Source organism: Hippichthys cyanospilos, chromosome 1 (genome assembly GCF_059441005.1).
Source record: "Hippichthys cyanospilos isolate Australia breed blue-spotted pipefish chromosome 1, RoL_Hcya_1.0, whole genome shotgun sequence".
NCBI lineage: Eukaryota > Metazoa > Chordata > Actinopteri > Syngnathiformes > Syngnathidae > Hippichthys > Hippichthys cyanospilos.
In genome coordinates this window covers 8934713-8951486 of record NC_142369.1, presented here as the reverse complement: position 1 = coordinate 8951486, position 16774 = coordinate 8934713, and the positions used below count along the sequence as shown (strand labels likewise).

At 39.7% G+C, this 16774-nt stretch overlaps 2 protein-coding genes across 2 annotated transcripts; one reads left to right on the top strand and one right to left on the bottom strand.

Moving 5' to 3' along the window:
• Window positions 1-439: 439 nt before the first annotated feature.
• sst5 (somatostatin 5) lies at window positions 440-1631 on the bottom strand. The gene is made up of 2 exons (XM_088431514.1): window positions 1477-1631; window positions 440-726 (listed from the first exon to the last, which is right to left on the bottom strand). The coding sequence occupies exons 1-2, from the start codon at window positions 1603-1605 to the stop codon at window positions 559-561; spliced, it is 297 nt and encodes a 98-aa protein (XP_088287640.1). The 5' UTR covers window positions 1606-1631; the 3' UTR covers window positions 440-558.
• Window positions 1632-4884: 3253 nt separating this feature from the next.
• Window positions 4885-15474, top strand: LOC148428961 (uncharacterized). The gene is made up of 16 exons (XM_088423849.1): window positions 4885-4907; window positions 4982-5025; window positions 5098-5187; window positions 7025-7152; window positions 7212-7367; window positions 7430-7498; window positions 8698-8868; window positions 8959-9055; window positions 9127-9317; window positions 10655-10999; window positions 11061-11178; window positions 12470-12675; window positions 12748-12865; window positions 13864-14036; window positions 14111-14190; window positions 15052-15474. The coding sequence occupies exons 1-16, from the start codon at window positions 4885-4887 to the stop codon at window positions 15332-15334; spliced, it is 2292 nt and encodes a 763-aa protein (XP_088279975.1). The 3' UTR covers window positions 15335-15474.
• The last annotated feature ends 1300 nt before the right edge of the window (window positions 15475-16774 follow it).

Here is a 16774-nt window from a genome sequence, read left to right as displayed (position 1 = left end):
AATTGTTCTTAGCAGCTGCAGTATTTCTATACAGTTTATGTTGAAGTGTTGTCCCATTTCCTTTCGTGTCCCGAAGGGCTAGAAACCTGTCCAGTCGGATTGTTGATCCAACTCTTGTAAACTGATCTCGGAATGTTACGTCCAAGTTGCACAATCAGCCATGTAGCCTTTGGCGCGTCCTATTTTTTCTCTGTTTTTTTGGGTTCCCTGTTTTGAAATGCTGTGAAGTGGAGCTCACGGTACTGCGGCACGTCCCGTTTAGGCGACCCAATTAAAAGTATTTTTCAAAGAAAAAAAGGAGTGTATTGTGACTAACTTGACTAAGCGCAAAGCTGAATAAATTGAAATAGTCAAAATGTAATTTTCAATTAATTTGAATCCTAAAGTGTTTGTTTTGTCCACATACGAAGAAAAAAATACCACACTGATGACGTAGAGCTGTGATATATTGAGCCAAGGCACATATTTATGAAGTAAAATCTCACGGCACAGCACTAAACAAAACACAAAAAAAATAAACAGAGAATCTCATTTCGATGTACTCAATATTTTACAATGTCAACAGGAGGTGAAAGTCTTCCAGAAGAAATTGCGGCAACCCGCCTTGCGCTCTCTTTGGGAAAGCGGGAGATGCCGGCGCATCAGCGCCACCCCCATTTCGGGGAGCTCTTCGTCGCTCTTCGCCAGTTCGTAGATGAGCCTCAGCAGGAGCGAGCGAGCCGTGTTCTTAAAAAAAAAAAAAAAAGGTAGCTTTATGCCCCTTTTCTTCCTCATGAAAGTACAAGTATGGATACTCAAATTGACATCTTGTTATAAAGTGAAAAAGTTTGAAGTCAGCTTAGCAAAATGGTACAGGTATCGGTTTTCAATTGTAAGTGGGCGGAGCTACATGGTGGCCACTACCATCACTTTTCTTGCTTTGCCCACCCCCACACCTCGTACAACTCCCATTTTTACATGCTTGCAGTATTCTTAGACCCTTGATACCCTGCCACAAAATATTTAGACTAACCGCATATTCAAATCTGTATATTTGTTATTTGTTTCATTGAACCCTTTGTGTACATGGCATAAAAAATGAGAAACACATTTCCGCCTGTCCTGGCCACCCCCCAAAAGAATCCCTTGCTACGCCACTGGTAGGGATTAACTTTAAAATATACTGCAGGAAGAAAAATCGTTTCTCAACTAAAGTATAGATGTATTAAAAATCTACTTAAATACCATAATGAAGTGTATATATACTTTATTTCCTATCATCATGCCAAAGACAGATTTTTGTCAGTCATTGAAAGTATTGCCAACACATCTTAAAAGAAAATCCAGACACTTGCTACATTTACAAGTACAAAAGAAATCATTTAGTAAAATTTAAATATATAAAATATAACCAGGCAGTAAAATATAAGGACCTGAAAACGCTACAATTTGTCCTTGACTACTTTCCACCTAAGGTGAGTTGCAGGATGGACTCACCTTGTCCAAGGCCTCGTCCGCCCTGAGGGCCTCTGCAAGCAGGTCCGCCGTGTCCGGGGCGCCGGCGGCGACCCGCACCAGCAGCCCCGCGGACATCAGAAGCGCCAGCAGCACCTGCGGCCGAAGCATCTCCGCCAGATCGTGTGACGGCCGCTCACGCGCGCCCTGCCTGATAAATAGCCTGCGTCGTCCTCGGACGCAGGCGCGCCATTGGCTGGGGGTGAGTGGTTGCGGGGGCGCCATAAGGTGTGGCTGAGATGATGAAAGTGTCACTCGAGTAGACGAGGCGATCTGTTTTTTGTTGTGAAAAGTGCAGCATGATGGAAGAGTGAGCTGGGTTCCGATCCAAGAAAATCCATTGAAAAATGGATCACATATTACATTGTAATAGTATGGAACTGTGTTGCATTCACTTGGTAAAGAAATCCGGTTTTCACGTTTTTTTATTTGTTAATGTATATATAATTTTTTTGTTGGTTTTTTTTTTTTTCTTTTGTGACGATTTTTTTTTTTGCGCATGGATTTTTTTCCTGATATTTAGAACGTGTATCGTGTAATTTAAAAAAAAAAAAATCCCCCCCAAACAGAAAAAATATTGCAAAAGAGAATAAAAAAATCCGTCCCATTTATTTTTCTTAAAAAAATGAAAACATTGAGAATGAGGGAAAAAAAATCCTCTCAATTTTTCTCCCTAAAACCTGAAAAAAGTCAGGAAAAAAAAGCTCCCTAAAAAATCTTGAGTTAAAATACCTTCCCGAAAAACTGAAAAATTCTGAAAAACTAAAATAATCCCTCAAAACACTGGCAAAAAAATAAGTCAAAAACAGAAAAAAAACCTCAAAGAACATAGAAACAATATAAAACAAAACCTTGAGAGAAAAAGATATTCTGAAAACCAAAAATAATATTTAGAAAAAATGACATTTTCATTTAAAAAAAAGAAAAAAAAATCCCTGAATAATATTTAAAAAAAAAAAATCTGTAAAATATAAAAATGAAAGAACAAACATTAACCACAAAAAAGACCAAAAATATAACAAGAAAGAAAACAGCAAAAAAAAAAACACTGAAAAAAGTGAACCTAAAACAAAGCTAAAATAATACTTTACCAGAAAAAAATAATTGTTTTAAATGTTATATTAAATATATTACACTGAAAAAAAAACATTTTTTTTTAGGTGAATACAATGCAACTCTGTCATCGCAATTTCCAAGGGGGACAAAACCGCAATCAAACTTAGGAAAAATCGATCTTAAAAAGAGCCTGGTCAAGACAACAAGAAACTGTATGGCTGAATATCCAACGCAGCTTCGGGACGTGTCGGTCAGGATTAGCCATTGGGCGTCCGAGCGCAACGTGAGGCCCCCGCACGCTGAGGCGCTTTGTTAATGACACACAGTGACTCAAATGTTAACGAACGAGAGCGCGGGCCGACGCGCCGCCAACCTCCCTGCCGCCAGCTTTAGTCAGCGGACTACGCGACGGGGGGCCATTATGCAAATGTCAAGGAATCGTGGCCAAACTCTTCCGACGGAGTTCCAGATCGGAACCGTGCCAACGTCCCCTTCCAGCGGATCGATCCCGCGACGCCTTGACTTTTAAGCGCGAGGGGGCCTGTCGTGGACCGCGAACGTGTCCGCGCCTTGTCAGGCTCCATTGGACGTCTTCACTGACTCAACCCGCCCATGTGGGCGGAGAAACGCTACCGTACTTACTTATGGAATTCCTTAGAGGTATTGGGGGTGCCAAAACTTTTTGGCCTCGAGATCTACTTTTCCACGATTTTTTTGAGGGGGGCGGGGGGCCGTTACAGTTCAGCACCAATATAATAAATTAATAGCTCCCTTTTTTGCAGTGAAGCCTTTTGGAGCAGGAGTGGGAGAATGCGCTGCCTGTCAATCTATAACATTATAGCGAAACAGCCAAATGTTGCGAGAAGGCCAGTCAATGCCTTCAAAAAAACTATACCACAACCAGTACACTTTTATTTTGGAGTTTCTCCCGGAAGCATGGTCGTGACAACGGACAACTTGATTTTTTTTTTTTTTTTTAATTAGTTAGTTCCTCTTTGTTGTCGGAATTGGCCCAATGCACCTGAGATCTTGTCCTACCAGACCAAAAGACCTGAGATGAGCTCCACCAAGAAATTAGCACGTCTGGTATTCCCAGGCGGTATTCCATCCAAGTTATAACCAGGCCTGACCCTGCTTAGCTTCTGTAAGTAGAGTCTTGGCAGGATAGTATGGCCATGAGTTCCATTTTTGATTTCTAATGCCTTAATATTTGCTTTTGCAGGTCTATGTCACAAATGTTCACAAATTAAGTTAGACCAGTGACACAGCAGTTTTGTTTATTAAAAAAAAAATCAACCTCTACTACATGTATTTTTAATTTATGACATTTTTTTAATGATGTTTTTTATGACATTTATTGCAGGTTTTCCTCGCTATGTTTCTTGATATTTGGCTTCCTTTTGAGTCACACCAGACAAAATGCATTTCAATTGTATGTATTTATTTTGTTTTACCAAAAGAAATAAACCTAAAAGAAAGTGAACAAAGGCAAAAAAAACTTCAATCTCTACTTTTCAAATTTCAGTTGTGACTGTTTTGAAATAAATGTTTTACGGATCAACTGTAATGTTACAGAAAAATATTCAACTTAAAGTGTCCTCTTTTGGAATCATAGCATGAAACGTTCACAAAAATTAATAATTAACTTGACAGGTAACGAGAGGCGGCATATGACAAGTTGGGTCGAACCATTCTAGAATAGGGGTGAATGTGGATGTTTACAGTAATGAAAATGAATAACCTACTGAACATAAAATTTGTTGAACTTGTATTTTCCTGAAACAATTAATTTATTCGATATTTTTTCAAAGAATTTTTGCACATTTGTTTTATTTAAAATCTCCAGTACCCCCTGAAGTTCCCTCAAGTACCCCCAGGGGTACTAGTACCCCCATTTGAGAACCACTGTTTTAGATGACCAAAAAATGTTTTAGTTTGGTGTACATTGAAAGAGCATAAAACCTGATTAAATACTTCCTTTAATCATTATTTGATATGTAAATTGCTCATCAAGAAAGAGGGATGAGGAAAAAGCCATTCTAGGGTGTGCTCAAATATCATTTTTAATCAAGTATCAGTTTTAAGATCATATTTAAGAATCCCCTTGACCGCAGCAAGTTACATTTTTGTCTTCAGACAACTAACACGTTAAAGATCCGTTTTTTGTATTATTATGTCCTATTTGAAAATGTCATCTAATTTTCGAATGCCCCACAAACACAAACCGCCTCTGGTTGATTGCTAATGATCAGCACCTTGCATGTGGCAACGAGGGGCCTCCGATTGGTTGCCCCGTTTCTTCAAAAGCTGCTTTCATGGTGGCGCCATGCAACTATGGCGTGGCTCTTATATTTGTGGTAAGGTTATACTCTAGGACACAACATGAAAACCCAAATTCTTATTTATTATTTGATGGGGTTTTTTCTTCCAGGGCGGTGTCGCTTCTGTCCACGTTGGCTGATCCCATTCCGGATGGTATGGAACGCGCACAAATCCGTTTACAGAAATCCCAAACACCGTATGAAGGATTTTGTGTTTTGGTCGTAGGAGTTGTGGACATGGAATGTCACGATCGTTCCTTCGTGATAGCCGTGGACCTCTCATTCGCTGGGGATGACGCTAGCTTCGAGGCAGTCGGTAAGTCCAGTTGTGCTCCTCCCGGTCGGAATCGGCCTGGTGGTTCTCCGCCATGTTTCACTTCTGTACCCGAGGTGCAGTTCTTTTTTTGGATGAAAAAAAAACAACAAAAAACACTTAAAACAGAATACTGTCTATAATACAGTCTAGCTTATTTAATCAAACTTTTTGATGTTTTTCAAGTATTTGTGATTAAAGGAGTGTATTTAATCAGCTGGTTCATACATATTAAAGTCCTGAATTACATTTTGTAATCAAGTACTGAATTGATCACTGTATGTATGTACTTAAGTAGTTTAACTTGGTACTGAAGTAATCAATATGGATTACTTGATTGTATGATGTATATAACGATTCCTTTGTATATTACTGTCAGCTATTTTCAGACACTCCTTTAATCAATCGCTTTAGGAAATTACTATTAAATGGTAATCAATTACTTTAAGTGCAGATCGATTGCTTTAGTTCTTATCTTTAGGTACTAGCGAACTACTAAAGCGCGTTAGATACTTAGGTAATTGATTACTTTGGTACATTAAGTAATCAATTAATTTAATTATTGACCTTAAGTAATCAGTTACTTTATCGAAAGTAATAGTTTACCTTAAGTAATCAGTTACCTTCCCTAAAGTAATCATTTACTCAAAGTAATTAATTACATAAAGTAATCATTTACATAAGGTAATTAATTACCTTAAGTAATCATTACCAATAATTACTTGAGGTACTAAAATAATTACCTAAGTATCTAAAGTTATTGGTCTCTAGTTCCCAATGTTAAGAACTAAAGTAAATGATCAGCACTTAAAGTAATCACTTACTTCAATTATTAACAAAAGAAATTGATTAAAGGAGTGATTGAAAATAGCTGGTATCAAGTAAATACAAAGGAATCAACTACTTTATACATTAACGTAATCAATACCAATAGTATCAATAATGCATAACAGTACCAGTATCAATCACTCAGTAATTAATTACCTTAATCAGATGATTAAGGGTAATAATCTATTAATTACGGTAAGGTGATAATAACCTAAAGTAATCAGTTACCTCAGGTAATTACTTTAGTACCTAAAATAATAACTTTAGCACTTTATTCACAACGTTATTTTCAGACTTATCTAACCAATTTCTATTGGTAATAAGCAATAAAGCAATCAACTAGTACCGAATTACCCAGAGTAATCAATCACTATACTTAATTCACTTAATACCTGTTACTTTCAGACACTCTTTTAATCACTAATTACTGCAGGTAATAGTTAATAGAGTAACCGATTACTTTAAGTATTCAATGTTGAGACTATTATTAATTAATGTGTGTAATGTAATGTAAGTGCTAAATAACTTTGGATACTTGGTATTGTAATTTGGATACTTAAATTACTCAAGGGCCTTAAAGGGACAGTGTGTAAGATTTAGACCGTTTTTTTTTTTTATCAAAAAGGAATAAATGAAATGATTGTGAATTTCAAAAACTTGCAAATAAATGTGTTGATAATAAGCAACAGTATGTTTATGTAATCATAGGTCTAGTTACTGAATTATATTACATGGCGGGGTGGCATGTCTCCGGAGGCGGCCATGTTTGTTATAGCTACGGAAAACGGTCTAAATCTTACACACTATCCCTTTAAAGTACCCAAAGTAGTCTGTTCAAGTACGTACAGTATAACTGAAGTTCTTAAAACATAAATTGCTTAATTCACTCGCCTTTTGAAATACTATTGAGCCAAACACTTGAGAAATTTTGTGGAAAAATAGTACTAGTATTGAATGTCTAAAGTCTTTGGGATTTAGTGAACTAAACAGCGCCTTTCCGCTACCTCCATAGACAGGACAGGCGCGTACGCCATCACCGAGCCGTACGCGGCCAAGTGCGGCTACAGCGTCACCGTCTCCCCGCCGAGCGGTCGCGTGGAGCTGCGTGCGTCCTACTTAAGTTGTCACACGGAGAAACAAGTACGTGCGCAGCCGCAGTCAAAGATGAAAATAACGCTGATGGCTTTACCTCTTCTTAGCGCGATCGGACGTTCGCGTTCACTTTCAAGCTGTCGGCGAGGCGCCATGGCCACGCCCACGCCCACGCCCATGCTGTTTATGCTCTTAACAAGACCTGCTCGCCATCCCTCAAGTGGGCTCCACGGGAGGTCTCCTGTGAACTCAACTACATGGAGGTACGATTGCGGCGCGGGTTGCCTCGCGTTCGTGTCTGGACTCGTGCCGCTTTTGTCCGCAGGTGTCGGTGAAGAGCGAAGTGTCATGCGCTGCCGGGAAGAAGGATGACAAGTGGAATATTCTCAGACATGTGAGTTGCGAAATGATGTCTGAATGTCGGGCTGTTTCGTCTCGCACAGCAAAAATCGCACATCAACTGTTGAGCCTAGTGATTTTCCTCGTTGTTAAATCAACTTGTTGAATTGCGTTTTGACTTTTATTTGAACTAGTGTGACCGTTCATTGTTACAGTTATATGAATGTTTGCTGTAGCATCATTTACGTGAAGATGTGAAGTAACCTGTTATTACGACCTATGAATTTGTATTTGTCTTAATTTGTGTTTGTGAGACCTGAATGAACTTTGACTTGATGACTAGCCAGTTCTGGAATGCCATCTAGAGTTCAGAGGTGTTTACCTGTGCATTTCTATCAGTTTTAGGCATGGTGAGGGTTGTTTCTCCACAGCAGCAGGTTTTTTTTTTTTAATGTAATTTTGTGGATTACTCCTTAAATGGTTTACAGCAGTGGTTTTCAACCTTTTTTTCAGTGAAGTTTTCATCCAAGTGCCCCTTAAAAAGTACAAAGCATTTTTGGTTTAAAAACAAAGTCAGTTTCAAACTTCATTTGTTTTGGTCCACAAAACAATCATCAACAGTGTCCTGTTTTGGATCATAGAAAGGATCTGTTATCAAAAAGAAATAACAAATATTATATATATTATCATGAAAAAACACCAGCATAATGGCAGACCTGTTCCTGAATTATTATATTATATTGTTGGTATTACAGTAGAGATCTGTTCACAGAAATATTAATATTTGTCCACAAAAAGTAGTCAACATAGTGTAAAAACTGTTCTAAAAAATAAATTATAAATAGGTATTTGTCAACAGAAAAATATTCCATTTAAAGTGTCCTCTTTTGGGATCATCGAGATCTGTTCCCAAAAAATAAATCATAACTTGACAGGTAACAAGAGATGGCACGGGACAAGTTGGGTTAAAACATTCTAGTATGGGGGAGAAACTAGCTTTTACATTTTTTATTTTTACATCAAGAATAATTTCGAGAACTACAACATTTAATTTTTAGTACGAGCAGCACTGTTGTAGCTCCAAGACATACGCTCCTTGACTGCGTCCAAACCCAAAGTTTATTTTGGTCTCATCAGACCACACGACTGACTCAGTAGTTCATGCTTGATTTCTGATCATCTTTACCAAACTGTTTACCAGACTTAAACGTGGAACTTCAAATGGTCTTTGGGGTCATCTCATGTTCTGTGCAGGCGCACGACTCCTCTACTTCAGACTGGCAGGTGATGTTCCTGAGGGATGTGGAGCAGATGGGGCCGATCAGTCTGTCGGAGGCCCGTGAGCAAGGATACATGTTCGACCTCACTGACGAGAGGCTCGTGTTCCGCACGCCCTATGGGCAGCCCGATTCGTTCAGCGCTATGGTCTGAGATCCACAAATGGAATCAACGGGGATTCACAAAACTGTTTGGCTTTTTTTGGTTATTAAATATAATTGGATCATGTATTCCAAGGTGAACGGCATCCCCGTCGAGGTGGTCCACGCCACTCTGTTCTCCAGACAGCGCTGGTTGGTCCTCATGGTAGACCTGGTGGCTACATGTTCAATGCGTGCGTTTCATCTCACTTGCAAGACTTTTCCTCTTTCCTCTCGACTTGGTCACATCTCATCTCTTGAACAGATCAAGGCGCTTACGAGGACAGCGGCCACATGGTTTTCAAGACTCTGGAGGCACCCTATCCCGGTCCTGATGGCGCACTGGTCCGTTTCGGTTTGGACGGAAGCAGATTTGAAGATGGGGGCGACATGGTGACGGAGAATGACACGGTCCAGATTAGAATACCTTTAGATGCCGAGGGTGGACTCAGGAAGGTCAGTATTCAAAGATGGCAAGGGGATGAAAGTTCCTTATGAATACATATGCTCTGTATTTAGGATTACAGATTGTAGGGAGGACTGAACTCATAAGAGTATTCAAAAAGGACTGATTTAGACTCTAAAATATATTTACTGTAATTCCCCAAATATGAGACACACTTTTTTCCCCCAAAAAATGAAGGCCAAAAATATGGGTGCGTCCTATAAATGGTAACTTAAAGATGAGAATTTTTTTTTTCCCCGACACCAATTGAGGAAGATTGATCTGTCAGCCACATAAGCAGAGTTTTGACGCACAGATGTGCATTTTTATGTCCACTGTATACTTGGAATAATTACCATAATGCATTGCTACTCAAATAGTGGGGCGGGCCCCCCCTGGGGGGACGCGAGGTGATGCCAGGAAAAATGCTTTGTTTTTGTCATGTGCAATGTAATTGCAATCAAGTAATAATTTTCATCATTTTCTTAGTTTCTGGCACTTTGGTGCACTTGCTTCCTTTTTTCCGTTTTAGACTAAGCTATAACCCGTATAAACACGCTAAAAATAATTAACAGTTTTTGAAAGTTGATTTATATTGCGTTTTTCTGTTAATGTTAAAAAGGACACGTGTAGGTATACTTAAACAATTTTCATCAATAATGATCTTATATTCAGTGCATCGACTGGGGGGGGTGAAAGGTTTTCTCTTTTCTGGGGGGGGCCTGGTAAAATATAGTTGAGAAACACTGCCATAACGGGATGAACTAGAGGCGTACGTCAGACAGAAGCCTGTGTTAGCTGAGGTTATTACGGCATTATTCTCTATAAAAGAAGCTAGCAGACTGAACCATTGTCCGAGTCCATCCTTATTCACACATAGGAATATTAGTAAAACGGACAGGATCATGTAAAGGTTATGTCTCCAGCTGCTTCCATTAAGAGTAGCAATGCATGGACCCTGTGTGCACCAATTTGAGAAAGCGGATTACACGTAAACATAAACTTGGTGGAACAAGGATGGTGCTCAACTTTGGATATTTATGGCGAAATGAACTTGAGCTCCGTCACGAGGTGAAGGACAAACTGCTTGCAGCACATTGGACATTACACCAAAGAGGTGTTCATGGACCACTTACATTGTAGGAAATGTGAAACACCTAACTTAACCCGCCAGCTGTATTGAATGATTTCACAAAGGGGGCGTGGCATCCGCAATGAAGCACGGCCACTGAGACGTTTTATATTTTGGTTAGAAACGTCAATACCATAAACTCATATTTGACAAATTGAATCACCAATTTTTTTTGTTCCCCTTTTACAAAGTTTTTTTTTCCCTCCCTTTTTATAGAGCTTTGCCAGTGATGACCTTTACGAATTCTACACCTTCCATCTCTACGTGGAGCAAATGTTTGAGCATGAGGAGGCGGAGACCAGGCTGCGCCTCCACCGGATGTTGACCACGCCCCTGCTGCCACGCCCTCTTTTTACCCAGAACCGAAGCATCACCGAGGAGCGGCTGTTTCAAGTCTACCTTGGCGACGTCCCCTTAGATGTCCGCTTGGTTTTGCTTCAGCTCAACGGGCGCGAGGCGCGCCACACCAACTCCTGTTCGCTCGCCGATATCATGCAAGAGGCCCACGGCCACGGCTACTTGCTTAAAGTGTCTTTTGACGACCCCGCCGTCACACAGGAGGTACGCTCCGTCGTTTGAATTCAAATCTGAGACGGAACCGCTCACGCGTGTTCTCCCCTAGTACTACGAAGTGCACGGAACCGTGCAATACAGTTTGGACATCAACTACACGCTGAGTATTCTGCCCGAAAACGAGCTCTACTACTACTCTGTGAGCGTCTCAGCGCTGGCTGGCCCCTGTAAGTTGAATATTTAAATGTGTGCTGTGACTAGTTTTCATCGCTATTTGAAACACAAATTTCATGAGACGAGATGTCTCACAAGATTGAGTCGACGAGGACGAGATTTTCTGCCAAATTTGTAATATTGTGAAAAAATGCTTAATGTAAATTTTCAAACTAGCATGTGAATGTAAAACAATGTTGCATTCAATTGTTGAATGATTTGAATGTTATCTGAGCATCCTGGTATTTAGATTTAAAAAAAAAAAAATCCCAATGTAAAACAAGACAAATGTAAAACAAGACAAGTAATACATTTACACAATAATGAATGACATTTTTTAAAAATATTTCTTTAACAAGCACCATTTCTTACATGTTGGAGTTTTTAGACAAGTCCTTCACCATAGATAATGGTCAAATACATGAACCGACAACAAAGCAGAATTTGAATCATCAAAAGTGATCAGTACAAACGGCAACTGTCAGGTTGCTGGCATCAAAACAAGTAAACTCCCTTTTAAAGAATCTGACCGTTTTACCATTTATAGAGCACTCAAGCGCTTCCTGCTCGCCACTAGTTTAGGAATAGACACCTTTTTTTTTGTTTTGTTTTTTGTTTTACAGCGACCTGAATTAACAATTGAAGATTATTTCAGAACATCGTTGTTGACTTACGATTCCTAGAGCAACAATCTGTGAATCAGAGGTGCCAACCACCGGTCGGGGTCCCTGTACCAAACCTTGGGTCAACTGATACTAGGCTTCACCCAAAATAATGAACTATTTGTTTTATGTATCTTATCCGAATCTGAAATCTATTTTATTGTGAAAAGCATTTTATTTAGAGAATTGGCCGGATTCTCTTTAATTCGTTCGGTCACTTGAGCGCCAAAATTTCACTCACAAAAAAGTTACCTAAGTAAACAGAAGTCTTTGCGATGGGGGGGAAAAAGGCTCAGTCAAGAGACAGGTGACGAGCCTACAACTTCATTGAAAACGAACACTTTTGAGAGGCAATAGCAGCAATCCTGCTTGAAATAATGATTTCTCGCTGTAAGAACTTCAAGCGCTAGTTCATAGCAAAAAAGAACCCACAAACTGTGGTGTTCACCCTGTGGTTTGTGATGATTAAAAAAAATGATAGGGACCCATTAACCAGTGCATTAACAGGCAATCTCCGGTGTACCCCTGATCAAAAGCAGCCAAAAGATCAAAACGCAGGGATGAGAAATCTCCTGGCGGTATAATCTCCCGATGGTTTTGAGCTTTGTTTACCCATAAATGATGAATTCTTCTTGATTTTTAGCTCCTCCAGTCCTGGGTGCAAATTGCTCCGAGTCCGGTATCAGCTTCAAGGCGGACCACTGGGTTTTCGATTTCCTGTGGTCCATCGGCGTGGGCTCAGAAACGTTGACGCCGGAGCTGGCAGCACAGCGGGGCTACAAGATGAGCAATGCTAGTCACACACTGCAGCTGGATGTGCCAGTCTTCTCGCAGGGATTCCACTACGAGGTCTTGGGTCTGATTCTGTCCCAGTTTGGAAAGCTCCAGATTTTATTTATCTTTTTTGTGTTTGTTTTTTAGGATGTTACCTTGGAAAGTTTCTCGGGCACTTTTGAGATCCTTGTCAAAGAGCGTCAAACGGGGATTGTTCAGAAATCCGTGAGGAAGACTTGTCAGTTTGTGACCTCAGAACTTATTGGTAAGTATTAGGAATGGGACAAGACGCAAATCCCACGAGACGAGATGTCTCATGAGATTGAGTCCACGACAACGAGACAAGATTTTGTCAAAATTTGTAATATACAATTGCCCATTATAAATTTTCCTGTTTCCAAAGATGTCTTTATTGGGAAGACAAGAAAATTAACTGGCTAGAGTGCAAATGTAAACAAAGAGAGGGTTTTTTTTTTCTTGTTTTTTTTTTTTTCTCTCCTCCCCATACCCACAGAAGACATTTGACTCAGGCTGTTATGTTCAAAAGTGATCGGTAGTAACGGTGTCTAGATGTCAGCATAATGTGCAGTTTTGATTCACGGCTACTAAAGTGCCTTTGAAAAGTAATCAGATTTCACTCTGGGACACTTGAGAGCTGCGAGCTAGCAGCTAATTTATGCTGGACTGCGCTAAATGCTGGAAACGGACGCTGTACAGTAAAATTTCCACATAATTAAGTTGGATTTTTAGTACCCTGAATTGGCAATTAAATAGGATTTGAGAACATAGTTTACATCGAGAGTCGCCACTCGGGGAAGAGTGTGCGATAGAAAGTTTTCCCGCCATTGTGGTGTGCTTCGGGGAGGAATTTGAACATACGGTGGACCCCTGTGTTACAGTGTCCCTGGCTTACTGTATTTTCATGTTGTGATGTGGAATACTGAGCTTTTTAGTCCCCTCTTTACAGTATTTTCAAAAACAACAAACGAGAAACAACTGTCATGACCCTAGGGGGTTGGCTGTATTTGTTTTGTCTCCATCTGCAGGCGTTTTTAAGGTAATTGCACTTATTTTCTGTTGCTGTCACATGATGGAGATGCTGGTCTGCTACTGGTCGGCCTCACTTGTTTCAAAATGGCGGAATGGGAAAGCTTTGTTCTATCGCGGGTGGTTACAAAACTGTATTTGTGTGGGATCTGGCGAGTGACATGGGCGTCAGAGAACGTTCTGTCAAAGTTGGACTGACCAGCTCTGTCTTTTCAGTGTGCTCTACTGACGGGAGGATGACGGTGGTGGCTGACTTATCCAAGATAACGCCTATGGGGGTGAGCCCATTGTCAAGCAATCTGCTGGACAATCTCTGCGGCCCTGCACGAGTGGACGACACCAGGGCGCTTTTCTCTTTCCCGCTCAATAGCTGTGGCTCCAAAGTCAAGGTAGTCACGTGACTCATTTCTAATGTGTGTGTGCATTCTCACTTTTTTTTTTTAATCCTTCGCATCTCTTTTAGCTCCAGCATGGTAACGTGATCTATCAAAATGAGATTTTCTACAGCGAGGATGTGGATGGCTCCGGGGATGTCGATGAGAGGTTTGTCTCTTGTGTGATGTGAAATTAAGTTGATTTGTTCCAGGGTTATGAATAGGAGTTTGAAATTGTTTTGGAATAATTGTTAATCATATGGTCAGACTTGAATAGACGCCTAAATTAAGTTGCTATGCTTTGTAAATGTTTAAAGACTCGCTTAGCATTTTTTAAGCAACCATGCGTTGTTGGTGGCTTTTTATGGGGGGAGGGGACATCATGCGTCAGGCTTTTTTTTTTTTTAAGACATAAGTAGTATGTTATTTTTATTTTTGTTTAAGTGACCTTTTGTAATGAATTGTAATAGGGTTTAGACATGGACGTGTGCATGGCGACATGTCCTTTACCCCCCAGCGAAAAATACAGTAAGGCGTTAAAAAAAAAAGTTAAGGCTTTAAAATGTGTGCAAGGTTTTCCGTATTTTTGTTTAAAAAAAAAAAAAAAAAACAATCAAAAACAAAACAAAAAAAACAACCATATGGTAAACCATTTTTTTTTAATTACCTTGTGGAGTAAGGAATTAAAAAAAAATTGCATCATTAACGATGTATGGTAAGGCTTAAAAGACTGAATAGTCATATTCAATAAATACGATAAAATTTAAAAGGCTCTGTTTCCTCACAATAGAGTAAAATGTTTGTGAGGAAAAGAGTGTACAGTACTTGGCTGGTTGAGTGAATGGCGTATTTTAGTGTGTTTAAATGTGCTTATTTATGAACCCTGTTGTGAATTTCGCCGTTGACCTTTTTTTCTTTTTCAATTTTCTAAAAATTCACATACAGTAAACAGAGGAAAGGCTCCCAAAAATGTGTCATTCGACTGCCGAATGGTAAACGTGGCGGATAACTGTACACATTTTCTCCTCAGGTTGGTGGTCCAATGCTCATATCCACTAGACGGCCTGCACAGGCTCTTCTCCACGTACAGTTTTTTGTCAGACGACCCCGGCGCGGGTAGCATAATATCCATTAAGCGTCTCACTGCGGGAACGGACGCCACAAGGGCGGTCCCGATGAAAGCTCGGACGACACCCTCGGCTGCCGAGACCCGCGCCGCTCCAGCTCGCAGGCGCTTGGGCTCCAATCCCGCCGTGCGCTACGTCAGAGTGTCCCAACAAGATAAACCGCATCCCGATGTCAGAAAAGGTTGAGGCATCCTGAAATGGCTCCAATTGTCCTTGTGTGTTTGGACTCTAAACTATTCAATTTCTTCACAGGTGCTAAAGGTTGGCAGCTTGGCAATTTGAATAGATTACAGCATTTTTAACGAATCATTGAAATTGTATTCAGTAAATGGGTTCTTTTTGAAAAACGGACTCTTTTATTGCGTTTGAGCCACTGTGCAAGTTGGGATGGATATATAATATATAAAAATAAATCCAGTTTGACCCACATTTTTGAAAACTGCTTTTGAACAGGTTGAAACCCTAATCATTGAGAACCTCATTTAAAGCTTAACCCTGAACCATTGTTTGAAACCCTACTTTTAAACACCAAGCCTTTTAACCCCTATTTTGAAACATTAAGCTTGTTTCAAACCCTGCTTTACAACCTAAGCCAAATTTGTAGCCCTACTTAGCAATCCCAACCATAATTTGAAACCCTACTTGAACCCCTAACCTCAGTTTGAAACCCAATTTTGAAACCCTAACCCTGATCTGAAACACTACTTAAACCTAACACTACTTTAAATCCCTAAGCCTACTTTAAAAACTTGACTTTGAAACTCAAACCCTGGTTTCAAACGCTACTTTGAAACCCTAAAAATCTTAACCGTACTTTGAAACCTGAATTCCTAACCCTAGCTAAAATCCCGACTTTGAATCTAACCCTTTAAGTCCTACTCCAAAACCCTAACTGAAAACCCTATTTACAAACTGTTTGAAACCCTAACCCTAATTTGAAAACCCACTTAAAAACCCTAACCGTAATTTGAAAACCTACTTGTTAAACCCTAACCTTAATTTGTTTACCTATTTGAAACCCTGCTTTGAATCTGTCAATATTCCACACAGCTCTTCCACACAATTGCATACCACCATACGCCTTTTAATGCATACATTAGCAAGGCTCTGCGTGATAAACATTTTTGGACCACTATGATTCCATATGCAAATTCCATTCTCTACGTTTACTACTGAATATGAAATGCCAGCTGCCGTTTAACATGACAGTGGCATTATTACGAAACAGGCAGTCGTTAGGGGCAGCAGAGATCGATCCAAGTTTGTTTTTTTTTAAATCCCCTCACACATTTCAACATACACGAAAATTAATCTTCGTTCATGACTTAACTTAGTTTCTTTCCGAATCATAACAGATTCCCCATAATAGTATTTCTTAGCTTTTTATATAAGTATTAAAAATACTGTATAACACAACCATTGGTGCGTAAAAAGACAGTAGTACTGTACTTATAGAAAATAGTAACTTTTTTTTATATATATATATATATATATATATATATATATATATATATATACGACAAAGAACCGCAGGAAAAAGAACATGACATTAAGACATATATTTTTTTGGGTCCAATCAAATTTCAGCCTCCGTGTGTTGCCAAGTGAGTCGAATCTGCCCAGAGC

Bases quoted from the DNA above. Each gene is read 5' to 3' on its own strand.
- sst5 (XM_088431514.1), bottom strand. From the start codon at position 1,605: ATGCTTCGGCCGCAGGTGCTGCTGGCGCTTCTGATGTCCGCGGGGCTG. The intron at 727-1,476 runs GTGAGTCCATCC...TTTTTTTTTAAG, and splicing joins CGGACGAGGCCTTGGACAAG to AACACGGCTCGCTCGCTCCT.
- LOC148428961 (XM_088423849.1), top strand. From the start codon at position 4,885: ATGGCGTGGCTCTTATATTTGTG. The intron at 9,318-10,654 runs GTCAGTATTCAA...CCCTTTTTATAG, and splicing joins CCGAGGGTGGACTCAGGAAG to AGCTTTGCCAGTGATGACCT. The intron at 11,000-11,060 runs GTACGCTCCGTC...GTTCTCCCCTAG, and splicing joins ACCCCGCCGTCACACAGGAG to TACTACGAAGTGCACGGAAC.